The 17,179-nt window shown below is 41.4% G+C and overlaps 1 protein-coding gene across 1 annotated transcript in view; it reads right to left on the bottom strand.

Moving 5' to 3' along the window:
- The window catches only part of AMTN (amelotin), a 32,861-nt gene extending 16,123 nt beyond the window's left edge, over positions 1 to 16,738 (bottom strand). The window contains exons 1-5 of the mRNA XM_086963110.1: positions 16,666 to 16,738; positions 16,495 to 16,563; positions 10,457 to 10,501; positions 8,643 to 8,699; positions 3,228 to 3,311 (exon numbers count right to left, since the gene is read on the bottom strand). Of these exons, the coding sequence (XP_086819236.1) occupies positions 3,228 to 3,311; positions 8,643 to 8,699; positions 10,457 to 10,501; positions 16,495 to 16,548 (240 nt within the window). The 5' untranslated portion in view covers positions 16,549 to 16,563; positions 16,666 to 16,738. The remainder of the gene's footprint in view (positions 1 to 3,227; positions 3,312 to 8,642; positions 8,700 to 10,456; positions 10,502 to 16,494; positions 16,564 to 16,665) is intronic.
- Positions 16,739 to 17,179: the final 441 nt, after the last annotated feature.

Genomic DNA, 17,179 nt, shown 5'->3' with positions numbered 1-17,179 from the left:
ACAAGGCAAGGGTGCCCATTATCTCCCCTGTTGTTCGCCCTCTCCATGGAACCATTTTTAAATTCACTTCTTGCTCAAAGCGCTATTATCCCTTCCCAACATCTTGGGAATAGCTTAAAAATAACTGCATACGCGGATGATATTGCGATATTCACCACTGATGTAGCTAAGGCCATCCCAGGGATAACAGCGGAAGCGAAAAGATGGAGGGATGTATCAGGTTATAAATTAAATATAAATAAAGCTCAGGTCATTCTCAAATATAAACCTGCGGTTGTGATACAAGGTATGTGCTCAAATGCTACTTATTTGGGCGTAAAAGTAACTGCAAATATCGATGAAATAATAGCATTGAATTATGATTCATTATTGAAGGAATTAACTCACTCACTAAAAAGTTGGCATAAGATACCACTTAGCCTAATTGGACGTATTAATTTAATTTAAATGAAAATTGTGCCTCAATTTCTTTACTTATTTAGATCAATCCCATTGCAACCAACTCAATAACCTGTTTTTTTAAAAATTGGATGGAATCTGTAGCAGTTTCATATGGGGATACAAAAAAGCTCGTAGATCTGTTCAGGTACTGAAACTCCCAATCGAAAAAGGAGGTTTAACTTTCCCCGATTTTAGATAATATTTCTTTGCAACTTTTTTTGGTCGGATCTATAGCCTTCTTAAAAATGAAAGCTCGTTATTTTTTCATCAGCTAATGTTAGGACCTGATTGTAAACAATTTGTGGCTCGAGGCCACGATCCAAATGATTTTAAACGAGTCAAGTTTAAGACTGCTAGACATATAACTAAAATCTGGAACCAAATTATGATTTTTGACAAGATTTCCTTCTTTAATGCAGAACTACAACTAAGGGGGAATCCAGGACTGCCTGGAATTTTTTCAGATGGTACAGGGATTTCATGGGCAAGGTGCGGTATTAAAACTTTGGGAGATCTCTATAGCTCTAATGGATTACTAGGATTTAAATCACTTAAACTTCTATATAAATTGAACGATGGTATGCATTTTGAATATATGCAAATTCAGGATTTTTTAATTCGGAAAATGAAAATTAATGAGGTTTGTTACTCAGATACTTTAAAATGTTTGTATTCGGACCGGACTAAATGACTTATAAGCGAAAGTTATGACTATTTAAACCAAGGCAAGATGGATGATTGCGGAAAGATAGCATCTAAATGTTCGAACAGACTGAACTTAAACATCACTTCTAGTCAGATATCTGCCTCTCTATGCCAAATAAATCATGTGGTTCAGTCCTCTAATGTAAGATTACAACTTTACAGAACTATTTGTCAATTATACTATACTCCTCAAAGAATCTCTAGTTGGTCACTAAATAATCGAAATAATGAACACACAAAGTGTCCTAAATGTGATCTGGAAGCCGCTGATATAGAACATATGCTTTTTTCTTGCCCTGCGTTATCTCAGTTTTTGAAGGGAATAGAAGGCGTTGTAAATAAGAAACAAATTATATTCCCGACTCTTTCAGCTCATTTGATCTTACTTGATCTACAGGATATAAATAGTATACATAAAGATCTGAACTCTATCTTATTTGCCTGTGCAAGATTAATAATAGCTAGATCATGGACCTCTTCAGAACCTCCACATGTTATGGAGTGGTGGGCTTTAGTCAATGAAATCCACACAATGGAAATAGCACTAGCCAGGCTAAGGGGGATGCGCTTACTGAGAAAAAGGGAGAACATTTGGGGAAATTTTATCTGATTTGCCAAATATTGCTTAATTTTTAAAAAGACTGATGAGACAATTTCTTTATATGTTTATTTCTTATCTATAAACTTATTCTGTCTGAATGAATTCCTCTGTAGTAATAATTTGGGGTAAAATCTGTTTGTTATAATGTTATGTTTTGACCATAATGTATTTGTTTTTTTCTTTTTAAGCTCTTGCAATATTAATAAAAATATATATTTTTTTTTAAAAGTATTCCACAAATCGATAGGGTGCAATGCACTATAGCGTACTTGTAATGGGTGGGTCTTTTGGAGCAATAAATACAATTCCCCTTGGTAAGGCCTTTGGTAATTTTTTATGCAAAGCCTGGTTCTAGCTCTATTAGTAGGTTTGAACTTTGTGTCAAAGTCCATGGGTATTTGCACTTAACTGCCCCAGTCATGTTCCCAAAGCCTCTTAAAACAAAGCAATGGGAAGCTCCTCAAAACGGTTTTTGAGCTGAGAAATGGACACCTTTGGAGTGAAAAACACTTTTTGTCCTGGATAGTATATACCCTTGCAAGACTTTGCATTGCTTGCACCAATTCGCATTGCTTTGCACAAGAGCAAAGCCTTACTTCTTTCTTGGCCGACAAAGACCTTGTTTATTTGAAGGCATCCAGAAATAGGAGTTCCATCCATCCACTAGGGGAGATCCATCTTCTTGGCTTTCTACTGAATTTCTCTCAAGAGGACTCTAATGACCTGGATTCTAACCATACAGGTTTTCCGCCTCTACTTCTGCCTCATCACTAGTCCTTCATAGAACTCCCTGTGGGCTAACTATAACAGTAGCATGGAAGTCTGGGTGGGACAGAGCATACACATACACCAAGTTAAAATGCAGTATTAAGAAATGCAGGCTTTGGGATTACAGATAGGTTAATTTCATAGATATGATAAATCAGAAACATCCACTATCCAGGCGAAAGGAAACCCATCCACAGGCTTGGAGGTTCCTATAAACCTATTGTCTTTAAGCCATATAGTCCCACCCATGCCTCCTAATAAAGGTAGGATCCCCGGTCTAAACCTCCTTCTATTGCTGACCTGGAACACTCCGGTTTCTTAGCTAAGGACCCTAAAACTGTTGTAAATTTGGAGGAGTACTACTGTTATTTTTTTTAACTCTACAAAAATTGGAAATGTACTCCGAAACCTAGAGGAGTAGATATTTCACACAAACATTATGAGGCACTGTATAAGCATTTGTAAACTGTGAAAACAGACCTGTAACTGGTTGCAGTGTTTTACATGTACATTTTACATGTAGATAGTCTTATTCAGGTGTTCAAATTAGGTATTTTTCAAAATGGTCAACTTTCTCAATTTCTACAACACTTCATTATTTTTAAAAATGCCTTAGTACTATTTCACACATGCAGCCCAATTTTTAAAGCTATAGACATAAGGGGGTCAGTATACAGTAAGGAAAACTATGCATGCTATCATGGTTGCTTACTTGGTTGAGCTGCTGTGTTTGTTGTGCTGTCATATCCGGTATGAGTTGGGCTGGCGGAAGTCCATGGCCAGGGTTGACCTGTTGCTATATTAAGTGGGCATATTAGCATAATGTGCAAGACGGTGAAGTTTAACATAGAACGTTGACTGGTGGTGCTTTTCTTATGTATGAACAGTTTCACATGTCGCATTCACAATGAACCTCAGAAATGTACTCGATTAGTGCTACAGCATAGTTAGGAGCAAACTGTAAACTTCATCGGAATTAATTAAGAATTCAAAGATCCCTTTCGGAAGGCTGTGACTGTCACCGCATTCCTGAGGAAATAACTGACGTGATCATTTACGCAAACGGAAGTGTGGCAAGTGCATATTTCCGAATGGCTTAATGTTGTGCATAAATGCATTTTCATTTTATTAAAAAAACAAATCACCACGTGGAAATCACTTTTCCTTGCGGAAACGCCTCTTCTAAACGCTTCACAATTTTGGGTGCGTTTCATTCCCCCCTGGAAAGTGGTTTTGCTCCTGTCCTTAGGTGGAAAAAGATCTGTAAAAGGTTTGAGAATAGACGCACACTTGAGTGCTTGTTGGTGTTCGGCAATTTTTGTAGCTGTCTCTCTTTCGGGGCATCCATAAACCTGTCCCCGTTAACATTACTGAAATGCAATAGGACACCATTATTGAGTCATTTTACATGTGAACAAAGCTATTTATGAGTGCAAATTCTCATTTTGTGAAAAACAAAGTGAATATGCAACATGCATTTGATATTCGAGGATCACAAATATCTTTCTGAATTTGCCTAGGAGCTGTTTTGCTCGTTCTCAAAACCTATCCGCTGAACTAAGGCAGGCAAGTCTTAATTGTTAAGACGGTTGTACTTCATGCTGTTATCACATCTTTAGGCAATTTGGATTTTTTTATTTTATATAGCGCAAACTAGTCCCGAAGAGCGTTTTACATAGCATCATTTCGTTACACAAGGACACATTCATTTTTGTTAGGCACAGGAAGATTAAGTGATTTGCTAAGAATCACAGGATGTTGAGTGTCGTTGCCGAGATACGAACCCAGTTTCCCAGCATCAACGTCGACAGCTCTAGCCGTAAGGCCACATCCTCTTTCAATAATTGTAATCTGAGAATCTGCTGAAAGATGCACACAAAAAATGGTGAAAAGGCAAGGATAGATTAAACGGTACATCAGACTATGGGCCCTGTGGATGCCCTGGGTGCGGTAGGGCTAATTGGAATGAAAAAATTTTTTGACCTTGAGAAGGTCTACCTTAGTTAGGGGCATATTTATAAAGAAGTGATGGAGCATGGCGTTAGACTGCTTGGATTAACGACGTGCTCCGCCACTTCAGAAACGCAACTGTATGTGTGCTGCTTGGTGCAGCACTCATAGAAGTTGCAACTCGTCATTTCTTATTCATGATTGTTTATGTGCAGGAAAGGTCACCTTCCTGCACATAATCAATGGCATTTTGCTGTAGAAACAGCAAAATCGAGAAGAAATAAAGCATTTCTCCTCGTTTTGCCATGGAAAGACCCATTTTTTCGGGTCTTAATTAAGGCACTGCCTCATATTAACGCCACCCTTGTAAATATGGGGCAGCATCAAAATCAATCAGTGTCGCCGTGGAACGCCCACCGCAGCACCCAGTTCCCTCCCCCTTTCATGCTAAGGGTCCGATTCCGACCGAAAGGTCAGTGCCGGACGAAATCCTTCCCGACCGAGTCATTCCGATGGGCTCAGCCGGGAAGGACTCCGACTTGGATTTCTGGAATGCAGACAACAGGCTCGGAGAGCCTGTCCGCAGTTTGGAAATCCTCCAGTACTCCCCCGGCCACCTCTGTGCGACTGAGGGAGTACGATGGCAGCTTTTCACTGCCTTTTCATGCTGGTCTGTCCGGCACAAAAAGGCAGTCGGAAGCTGTCTCTGGGGGCCCCCAGCAGGGCCCCCTTGGGTGTGAGGCCGCCGGACGGCAGCCAGGGGGCACCTATGGTGCCCCTCCGTTGATCCCTGCACCCGGTGGCAGGCACCTTGGGGTGCCGGCCAAAGGGTGCAGGGATGAACTACACCCCAGCTTTCTACATTGCAAGCATGCTTTCCGGTCGGAAAGCATGCTTTCATTGTAAGGTATACGAAAGCGACCAAACCCTGTTCGGTCGTATCGTACTAGCAGGGCTGTAACCGACGACAGCAGGTCGGTCGGTTACAGCTCCAGCCTGATGTCGGACATACTTAGGTCCGTCCGACATCGGAATAGGCCCCTAGGTGTAGCGTGAAAGGGTGCCTTATTTACAAGGCAGCGCTAAGCCATGTTAAGTGGCTTAATGCTGCCTTGTAAATAAGGAGAAGACTGTATTGCCACCACAATGTAAAACATAGTGACTTATGGTGCAGATAGGGGCTTGTAAATATTCCCCTTCGTTTCTTGGCACCATTTCAGTGATACTGCAGGTGTAAACCACAAGTAGTTATTAGTAAAGCATACTACCTAGGTGATGGGTAGCATCAACCCTACTGGTATTCCAGAAGCTGAGATAACTCTGCTTGTGCAATGGTGAAAAACATCTGCAAGATTGTTTTGATAAAACACAACCAGGGTCTAGAAGACTTGCAAAGTGATAAATGCCAGCCTTTCAGATATTTAAGGCTATATTTCCCACATTTTGTGGACTTTTTTGTGGAATTTGTGGGGGTATTTATAAAGCGTAGCGTTCGCTCCGGAAGGAGCATCTTGGCACTGAATTTCCAGGTAGAGGATCGAAAACACATCGTAGTAGCTGTGGGAGTTAGATGGCTGCCTTGGTGTAGTCATCCGGAAGGTTAAAAATCCAAGATTTTAGCAGTTTTCTGAAGGGCTTTTCTTGAGTTTGATGTCTCAGATTTTTGGGCATGAGGTTCCAGGCTTTTGCGGCCAGGAAGCTTAGGGTTTTTCCACCTTTAGTCTTCAAATTGAACCTGGCTGGGAGGATGAGGTTGTCATGGGAGGAGCGGAGGGATCTACTCAGGTTGTAGTGGGGGAAGCGCCTGGTAAGGTATTTAGGGCCGGATTTGTTAAACGCCCGAAAGGCGACAATCAGCATCTTAAAAAATATTCTTTTGTGGAGTGGGAGCCATTGCAGGGATCTTAGAGCTACGGATATTGATGATTTTCTGGGCAGCTTTAGGACCAGTCGGGCTGCTGTGTGAAGTACACTTTGGAGCTTGGTCAGTGTAGCCTTTTTTGCTCCAGCAAGGAGACTGTTACAGTAGTCCGAGCGTGAGATTATTAGGGCCACTGTTACTGTTTTCCTGGAATCTAGCGGTAGAAAGTCGAAGAATTTTTTTAGAGATTTTATCATTCCGAAGCATCGGCCCGCTACAATCCTGACGTGTTGGTCGAAGGATAAGTCTGAGTCGAATAGGACGCCAAGATTCCTTCAGTTGTTACGGTCTGGGGGGGGGCAGCTGAGTTTTCCGGCCACCAGAGGGCTGGGCAGAAGATGGTGTTTCTTCCAATGGGGAGGATCTCCGTTTTGCTGGAGTTGCATTTGAGATGGTTAGTATCCATCCATTGGAAGACCGCCGTCAGACAGTTTTTGAGGTTTAGCTCTGCCTTGGTCAAGTTTTCCTCTAAGGGTACGATGAGTTGCGTGTCATCGGCATACGATGTTACAGGTATGCCGAATGACTCAATCAGGGATAAGAGTGGGATAAGGTAAATGTTAAAAAGGCGGGGGCTCAAGATTGAGCCCTGGGATACACCAGAGGAAACCCTCTTCTCTTTGGAGTGGAAAGGGCCAAGAGCGACAGTTTGGGACCTGTCGGTTAAAAATGATTTTATCCAAGATAGAGCCACTTCCGAAATCCCTATGTCCGTAAGTCTATTAATCAGGATGGAGTGGGAGATAGTATCGAACGCCGCGGTGAGGTCGAGAAGAATGAGGATGGCATTCTTCATCTGGTCTTGCAGCATCTTTATTGAGTCTGAAAGTTCGATCAGTGCTGTTTCGGTCGAATGATTGGGGCGAAAACCCAATTGTTGCGGATGGAGTACATTGTGAGCTTCAAGATATCGTTTGAGTTCTCTGTAAACCATTTGTTCGGTGATTTTTCCCAAAGCTGGGAGGAGCGAGATCGGACGAAGATTGGTGAGGTCTGACGGGGATATTACTAGAGCGCAGCAAAGCTCTGTGCACTGCCCGGTCCGCCTGCCCCAGGGCATTCCGTAAACAATACAATTCCAAGTGAATCTCCCAACTAAAGAAAAGGTGTGTGTGTGACACTGCTTTTTCTTATTATCACTACTTTCCTAACTGCTTAAATACATCTTTTATCAGATCATTATTACTCCTTTGTTTGAATAAATGTATTACAAATCCGTCCTGTGACACCTTCTCCCTGAGGGTGCCCTTTACTCTACCCTATCATTAACAACTGACATGGTTGTGGGTATTCAGCAGAAACAATGCTGCAATCAGAAAACGTTGACTGTCAAGGTCTCAATAACACCCTTGGATTCCCAATGACAGTGTGTCTCATAACCTGCTTGTACTCTGCTGAAACTGCAGCTCTTTTACATGCATGTTTCACTTCTAAAACAATGTCAGACATGAATCAATTTTCCCACCATAAGTGGACATTTATATAACTTAACATTTGGCTTTAATCAAGAGCATGGCTTTTTAAAAGCTGTTACTAACAGTGTACGGGCAATATGGCTTTTTGCGCCCACCCCATGCTCACCCAACAGATGTCTAGACAAATGCTTGCCATCCGTGTCTGCTTCATGCCCCTGTTTCACATTGTCACGGACCATGAAGTGCAGGTAAATAACAGGGGTTATTAATATGGCATTATAGGCCTCTGTTAAGAACTTTCCCAGTTGTTAAAGGCCATCTATAATGAGGAGAGGTCCGGTAACAAACGGTACACGTTGAGAAAGGAAGGTCATAATTTCATTGGAACATGCTTCCTATTGAGGGTAGGTTGTTCTAAATTAAACAGGGAGAAACAAAGACAAACATTGGAATGCTGAAACTGATGGACAACCAGTGGCGTAGCTAGAGCTCATGCCACCCAGTGACGGCCGGCGCAGGTAAGAGGGGGGGGGGGGGGGGGAGGAGTCGACAGACCAAGACGAGGGAAAAGAAAGTTAAAGAAAAACACTTACCTTGTGCTTACAGAAATTGCTCTTCTCTCGTGAATGGACCCCCAAGCTAAGCCACTGTAATCTACACCAACTATTATTGATTTACTGCCACAACATTGTCTTCAATTGAGTTCTTATTATTGCAATGATATGACTTTAATTTACACATTATCCCCAACTATTCTACAACTTCAATGTTATGAATGTAGTGCCCAGCAGCTGTACACAGAGAATAGGTGCATCAAAGCAGTTCATAGTTTCACACATACCTGAGTTTGCTCTGGAGTATTTCCTAACATATTATACATTTGCATCAGTTGCAGCATCTGTGAAATGAAAAATATGGGAGAATAATTTAGACTTGGACAGTTTTCAAAACAATTCATGCATCCAGGTTCAATGTAATCTCAGACTTTTGCATGCAGTTAAACCAATTATTGATTATGTAAAGCAACGTTCATAAACGGGTTAAGAAACAAGTATTTTTTTTAATTAACTTTAGAAGGACAGAGGGACAGGGAAATCAACATCACAGCAGAATACTGGTGTATTTCTCGAAACATTAGACTGAAGGTCAAAATTATAAAGCTCTGGAACAGATTTGCAAGAGTCATCAACAAGTTAGGTTCCAGCCCTGCCATGGCATCCATATAAAGAGACTTGTAGATTCTCTTGTTTTAGAATGAATCATAAGCCAATTTTTCTTGTTGTTGTGCCTCTTCAGAATGCACAATGAACCCCAAATGGTGTTTAACATCTCCAAAATGTGCTCTGAGGAAAATATTTGCGAAAGAGGGCTTCTCTAACCCCCAGATGCATCAACAACCCAATTTGCGATTCCTTAATAGCGAAAAATACCGAATCGCTATTAAGGAATTGCAAAATGGAATGCATCAAGAAATCACTTAAAAAATAGCGATTTCTTAGAATTCCTTAATTGCGACTCGCAATTAAGGAATACCTCCCCATTCATTCCTATGGGCCTAGAGGCCCATAGTAATGAATGGGAAGACAATCTCAATTTGCGAATCGCAATTTAGCGATTTCTAAAATTGCGATTTTTGCATTTGGGATATGCATCCCAAATGCAAAAATACCGATAGCAAAGGGGCAGATTCTGACAATCTGCCCCTTTGCGAGCGGATTTTAGTTTGATGAATCTGGGCCTTAATCTCACATAAAGGCCTGATTAGAAGTTGCAGCATCATTTATCACTCCTGATAAATAATTATACCAGAGGATACGTTATTTATCAGGTGTGATAACTACCACTTATTAAAAGTTCGTGGGGAATAACATGCAGATTTTGGTGTTTAATGCACCATAATCCGTATAATATGGTAAATACCTGTTTTTGCAGGTATGACCTGCCGAAATGCAATGACGGATTAGTTATTAATCCATCTGATCATTATGGCATGCATTAAATATTTTCAAACTCATAATTAGTCAGAATATTACGAGGAACTCGTAATCAGGCCCTAATTCTCCACATTAGTAATCCACACCTATCCTCTGTTAAGGGAACCCCAGTGTCCCTCCATTCTAATGCCTTTTTATTCCTTTACACAGAAGAGTAAACGCAGATGGAAATATCCCACTAACAGTGTTTGCAGCGATTCACCTGTAGCTAGGGCCACTGAAACTATTCTAATCTGTAGCGGCTTAGTTTTTTGCATAATTATGGATTAGCAGCACTTGCTACATACTCTTACATTTCCTTCAGAATTAGAGGGTACATTATTTGCTGATGCAGTGCAATCATGAGTAACACTTCTTCAAAATATGCTGCCTTCAGCCACGTAATTTACTTTCCCTTGCCGCATATTTTAATCAACATTGTTGCATAATTTGATTTCTTCCCTGCAGCATAATTCTAGTGGCCCTGCCTGTAGTGCGCTCTTTCAATTTCACTCTGAAAACACTACCTGCACATATCATGGATTATTCTCTGCACATGTCACAAGGACCTTAGAGGGGAACAAGGCCTAATTTATAAATTAATTCTTAACTGAAACTGAGCTGATGTGCTTGATATACACTATCACAAAGTCTGGACAGTTCTTTTGAATTGATTAGTTACCTCGCCACTGTTGCTTGCGGAGAGGATTCTTTCGGCTTCTCTTACCTGCAAGGCAAAGGGAAATTGATGACTTATGATTTGGGGAGATAATTCTACAATTGGTACTCAACAGTGAATTCTACGCATGTTTAACAGATAAATGTAAAGGTCATTTGGCTATCACGGACAGTGGATGTTCAGATACATAAATGCAGCCCAGAATATATGTTTAGCTATGGTGATCTTCACACCCCACACACGCACACACTCATTGTATCTTGAAGACCTGAGTTTTAGCCGAGGTTGGTTTACTTGATCAAAAAATATTTCTTTTCCAGTAAATCAACAATTACTTATTTGTTTTTACTCTTTACCCTCTCACTTTGATTGCATTTATTGAAAGGAAGTATAAAATGCAAATAAAAATTGATTAATTGAAATTGATAGGCTGAGCGAAATGGTGGAGAATATCACAGGATATGGACAACCAATGGGATGCAAGGAAGAAGAAATGCAAATAGGTATGGGCAAATCCAATAGGTTTCGCCTTTGTGATTTGGAATTCATTTTTTTATTGTAAATTTTAGCTTGGTGATCAGTTGGGCAATTTAAGTTAAAGAAACTCCATAAAAGAATGTGTTAGTGCGTTAGTGATTTAAGGGGTGGGAGTAATCTGCGCAACAATAATTTTGCAGTGGAAATCTGCAAAGTAAGAGAGTTCAGCAGCAGACATACAGTAAATATCAGCTAACACAGGTAAATTAGTTAAAGGGCCAAGTTCTGAAAAAAATGAATATGTAGGAGACACTGTTCACCAACCATATCCTGTCTTCAGAAAGATGGGCCCGACTCACAGAACTAACTAAAGACAAAATCCTAAACTTACTACCATTTTGGTATTCACAGAAGGCACTTACTCATTTTGGTATTCACAGAAGGCACTTACTCATTTCGGTATTCAAAGAAGTTAGGTGTCTTAACTTTTGGACCCCTAAATGCCTTCTGTGAATACCGAAAGTCTTAAAGTTAAGATTTTTCTCTCTTTAGGAGTAGTAAAGTTAGGACTCCTAACTTTAGGACTCGTAAATGCGTTCTGTGAATACCGAAAGTCTTAAAGTTAGGATTTTTCTCTCTTTAGGAATAGTAAAGTTAGGACTCCTAACTTTAGGACTCCTAAATGCCTTCTGTGAATACCAAAAGTCTTAAAGTTAGGATTTTTCTCAATTTAGGAGTCCTAAAAATACAACTCCTAACTTTAAGACTTTCGGTATTCACAAAAGGCATTAAGGAGTCCTAAAGATAGGACTCCTAACTTCTGGGAATACCGAAATGAGTAAGTGCCTTCTGTGAATACCAAAATGGTAGTAAGTTTAGGATTTTGTACAGACTTTTAATTACAATGCATCCTGCCCTATGGACTAACTATGGTCTACATTGGGGTGGTATGTGCAATAGAAGAGGAGTTTAACCCCTTAAGCACTGCCGTCGGCCAATGGCCGACGGCAGCGCTACCTCGCCAGTGCTGCCATCGGCCATTGGCCATTGGCCGACGGCATTCCACCCACGATCAAAAACGGCCACACCGCGGCGGGAATTACTGCCGCGGTAAACGGGTTAACCCCCTTGCAATTTTGGCAAGGGGGTTATATTGCCAAATCAAACTGGCGGTTTAAAACTGCATTAAGGCTGCAATGGAGCCCTGAGACATGCTTTAAAGGGCTACTTAAGTTGGGGGCACAATAAGTGCCGCCGACCCACTCGTAGCATTTCATTTAGAGGCCCTGGGTGTATGGAAGAGAACTCTACAAGGGACTTATAAGTAAATTAAAGATGCCAATCAGGTGTAAACCAATTCAAGCATATTTAGGTGAGTGAGCTCAAGCACTTTAGCACTGGTCAGCAGTGGTAAAGTGCACAGAGTCCCAAGGCCAACATAAAATAATTGCAGCAAAAAAATTTAAGTAACTAGGCAAAAAGGTTGGGGGAAGACCCCCAAAAAGCTGACAAGTCTAACACAGACATGTGAATTTGTAAAGTTTGAATTAAACATAGAGCCAAAAATCACAAAGTGCCAACTTCTGTCTCTCTAGACTGGGTCAAAGTAAAAAGTTAAGGCTGACTGCAATGGATCGCAGGTTGTATATGGGGACCAGGTTCATCCCTTGGGAAAGTTTTTATTCTCAATTAGAAATTTTTATGAAGAAAAGGGAGCCATTGATGAGTTGGTGGGTGGGGGTGTAAGCTTCAACCTGGATCTGAAGCCAGGCTCAACCACAACAGGCTGCTGAAGATTGGGATTCCGTACGGTTGTCGACCTTAAAAGGCCAGGAATGGGGCTGGTCAGCCCCCAGGCCACGCTGTCAAGGGAGAAGTCACCCTCCTCACTTCTACAGCACCTTGTTGACTGGGAGCAATACATATCTCATCACTGGGGAGGCATCAGGGATAAGGTTACAGATGGACACTGGCATGAAAGCCTTCTTGTTTTGAGCAGGAAAACTGCAACTTTAAAAAGTGTAATTTCTAAAATAGTAATACAAAATCTGACCGGACCATTAAGTTGGATTTTAAATTACTTTCAAAAGGAGTCCCTGAACCATTTTTCTAGCTACTCTCAAACTGAATTTAGCACTTATTAATTGTAATAGTGTAAACCAGTGTTAGCTTAAGGGAGAACCAGCCTTGTCACAGTGAAAAATGACTTTGAAGGTTTTTTTCCTGCAAGAACATGTAAAATATTACGTTTAGATACCCTACTTTTTAAATAATATGCATGCTGCTGTATGGGTATTTAGGGTAAGCATGAGCGGATTTTGCGGATTGGCAATCCGCGAATTTTGCGGATTTGCGGATTCGCAATCCGCAAAATCCGCGAATTCCCGCGAATTTGCGGATTTTTTTTTTTTTGTGTTCGCCCGTGTTTCTGCCAGTTCGCGAGGGTTTTTACAATTTCGCAATTTGCGAACTTACCTGTCGGGTCGCAAGTTTTGCGAACTTGTTGTTTCTACGTGTCCAGCCTGTTTGGGACACTCTTCTTCATCACTGCCACTCTCTGTCACCACTGCCACTCTCTGACTACTCATGCCACCCTCTGGCCCACCCATGCCACCCTCTGTTTCATCACCACACCCTCTGGTTGTCCAGTGTACATTATTTTCGGCAAAGCAAAGCACACCTTCCCTGCCTCAAGTGACCTGAATTAATTTGGGGCTGATTAATGTGTCACAGAATATTTTTTTAGCTGGCACCTGCTTCCTTAGTGCGCCCTGATTAGTAATCTTTTGCACTTGCTAAGTGCTTTCATTGTTGCAAAATTAGTTACAACACCTGCCCTGCCCCAACTGACAATAATGAATTAGGGGCTGATTAATGGATTTTAACTTCCAGCCTGGCTCCTGCTTGTCTCCCTTAGCTGTAATTCAGGACCTTTGTGGCATATGTGTAACTATTCTGAGGTTCAGAGCAGGGTCACATAATAGTTTCAACTGGCAACTGAACTCTGGAGGGGCCCCTCAGGAAGCACTACAGGAAATGGCTACTAATGATGTGCCTGAACTTTTGAACCTGGTAAGTAGTTACTTTCAGTTTTGCTAAGATCGTATTTCTGCAATTTTGCACTTATTCGCGGGGCGCGAACTCACGCGAACAGTGCGAGCAGCGCGAGCAAAATCCGCTGCTCGCGGATTTGCGGATTTTGCGGGAAATTCGCAAATCTCGCGGATTGCGGATTTCCCGAAAATCCGCAAAATCCGCGAGCGTAACGGATTTTCCGCCCATGCTTAATTTAGGGCCCACCTTAGGCATTATTTATAAGCATTATAAAAAAAGATTTAGGCCTGGCACAACAGTTATTTTGTCAGGTTGAAATGACGGTTCACATCTGCACACCTAGGCTGCAGTGGCAGGCCTGAGACAGGTTTTTACAGAGCTACTTTTGTGGGTGGCACAATGAGTGTTGCAACCCTCTAGTAGTAGTTAATGTACCCGCCTTGGGTACAAGTAATAATATATACGACGTTCTTATAAGTAAATGAAATGGGCCAATTAGGTGTATGCCAATATTAACATGTTTGTAAGGGATGGCACACACATTTTCCCCCTGGTTAGCTACAGTCAACAAAAACCAGTCCAGCAACAGAAGGCAAAATCTGGGATGAACTAGCAGAAAGAGCAAATTTACAACAGGTGCACTTGTGTTTTTGGTGCAAATTTTCGAGTACAATGTATCCTCAAGCCAAAATGGACACAAGGACACATTTGGTGCTGAAAGATCGCAAAGTGACAATTTTTTATTTTGCATCTTTTTGTGCAATTTCAAGTCATTTTTGTAAAATCTAGCGTTAAAGGCTAAGGCACGTAGCATGAATTTCCCACATCCCAAGCAAATACTTTAACCACAACATCTATTTTCTGGAGTGTGGGCCATTTTCTAGGAGAACAATGCCAGTATTTAAAGAAAACGATTCATCTCATAAACAATGTCACAATCTTGAAGTGCTTACTACCAAAGACTTCCAAACTGGAAACACTATAACATGTTTAACCATTGTTTTACAAAAGAGGTCTGGGATTTAATACCGCACTTATTTGTGTTTCGGGAAATTAGGTAACAACATATGGTGCAGAGATCAAAGGAAACAAGACCCCATAGTTATACAGAGAGCACAGTGGAACAGAGCTTAAAAGGATGTATTAAATACTAGTCTGTTAGAACTGTATGTTGCTCTCCCCCACATACATGAGACACACATTTGGAATATGAAAGAATTTAAGCATATGTACATAACCCGAAATGAGAAGGAATATAACAGGATGTTTGCACTGTAGCAAAGAAACGGGGAGGGACATTTCCACCCCAGGTACATAAGTCTAAAGCAGGGGGCATAGGTTGCCCTGATGCAAAAAAAAAATACCTATATTATTTTGTTGATTTTAAAGTATAGAATTCGAGAAAAATGTATGTTCCAGTCAATTTTACAGGAATATTTTTAAATAGATGTCAAAATAGTGGCGACTGATTGTGTATATTGTATCTATCTAATCTATCTATCTATCTATATATATACACACACACACACACACACAGCACAGTTATTATTCATTTAATATGTGTATCGAAAACTGATTCTAGTGAAGATATGTTGGGCGAAAAATAAATTAAGACAGCTGATTTTGCAGCATTTTTGTTAGGGATCTAAAACAAACACATGCTCTACTGAACTTTCCTCAAGTCAGTCTGATCTTTCACATGTTAAAAGTCAAGAACATGTATTTTCACTATTTCTTCTATGTATATACAACCAGGGCACAAGTCCTAAACAAAGAAGTGGGGGGGACGCTGTCACCGGAAGTGACGTCACGACAGGAAGTGACATCACGAAAGGTGCCGAGCTCCTCGTCCCAGAGAGGCCAAAGAGTGAAGTCCAGCTGTTTGGCAGGGGGGGGGGGGCGACATCCGCCCAGTAAAATAAGTGGGGGGACGCCGTCCACCCGCGTGGTACCCCGACTCGAGCTCTGTATACAACACAAATATAATGACACCAGTTTCCTTCATGTTTTGCCTTGGTGTAAAACCTTACTTTGCTGTTATTCATGTTGCTTATGTGTACTTGAATATGCATTTTTAGGTTAAAGTACAGAACCAGGAAAGGTGAGTCCACATGAGTAAGTATGATCTTACTGCGCTACCTGCAAGGGGCAGCAAATGGCACCATGTGGCTGGTGGTGGGTGGACGCCCACAGATAAAAAATACATCCTTTAATTTCCTATTCTGCCAATAATCCTCAGACCCTTCCAATAGAGTCGTGAACGCGACAAATCATATATTTTGACACTGATTGCAGATTGTTTCATTTCTGACATGGACTTTTTACACGGAGACTTAAAAGTGTGCGACACAGCACAGGTGCACAAGTTTGCAAACTTCAGTCAGTCCAGAGAGACCGCTTTAGCGATGTTATAGCTAAGCACAACTGTCGTTTTTGTCACACTTTGCCCTTACAGAACCAACAGAAGCCAGTAAGAAGCAGCGAGAATATAGTAATAAATGCATACTTACTGGAAAAGCAATACTCGTTCCCAGGAGACAGAGGAGCAGACTTGCGGTTCTCATGTTTGAAATTGCTACCTGCATCGAACAACAACCAGGTGTTATCTTTGGGTGTCGGATTTTCATCCATGGAAACCTAGCACTTAAAAAGTTACTTCAGTCCCTACACGGGTTAATTACCTTCAGATGGTGATATAAATAAAAACGTCAAGCGCGTGCCACCACTCTCGAACTTTCTCTCATGGAACCCTCGGCGATTTGCGATGTCCTTCACCCAGTCCCACATTTTAAACGCGGCTTCTTCCAACAAGTGACCAATCAGAGCACAGACTTAACTCTGAAGTCATTGGGCTTCTCCAGTGCCCACCGTCCAATTAGCCTTTTAATAGGCGCAGACACGGTTATACCACAGGGCGCCCGTCTCCTTTAATAGGAGGTAGTTAAAGAAACCTTTCGTAATCTGAAAACACAAGCCATGACCTACCTTAAACCGCAGCTCCAGCATACACACCCGCGCGCGGGCATGGGAGACACCATGTTATCACACAAAACACCTGACACTCGATAAACTATTTCACACCGAAAATGATGTGAGATGTTGCAATAAAGTCACCAAACGTCTGTGATCTGGTCTAAGTAGAACAAGCAAGTAAAAGAAGCGTACTACAAAGAGAAGAATTGCAAAAAAGGAGTG

This window comes from Lissotriton vulgaris, chromosome 3_1 (genome assembly GCF_964263255.1).
Source record: "Lissotriton vulgaris chromosome 3_1, aLisVul1.2, whole genome shotgun sequence".
Lineage (NCBI taxonomy): Eukaryota > Metazoa > Chordata > Amphibia > Caudata > Salamandridae > Lissotriton > Lissotriton vulgaris.
Note: the sequence above shows the minus strand (reverse complement) of the source record. Positions and strands in the feature narration are given on the sequence as shown.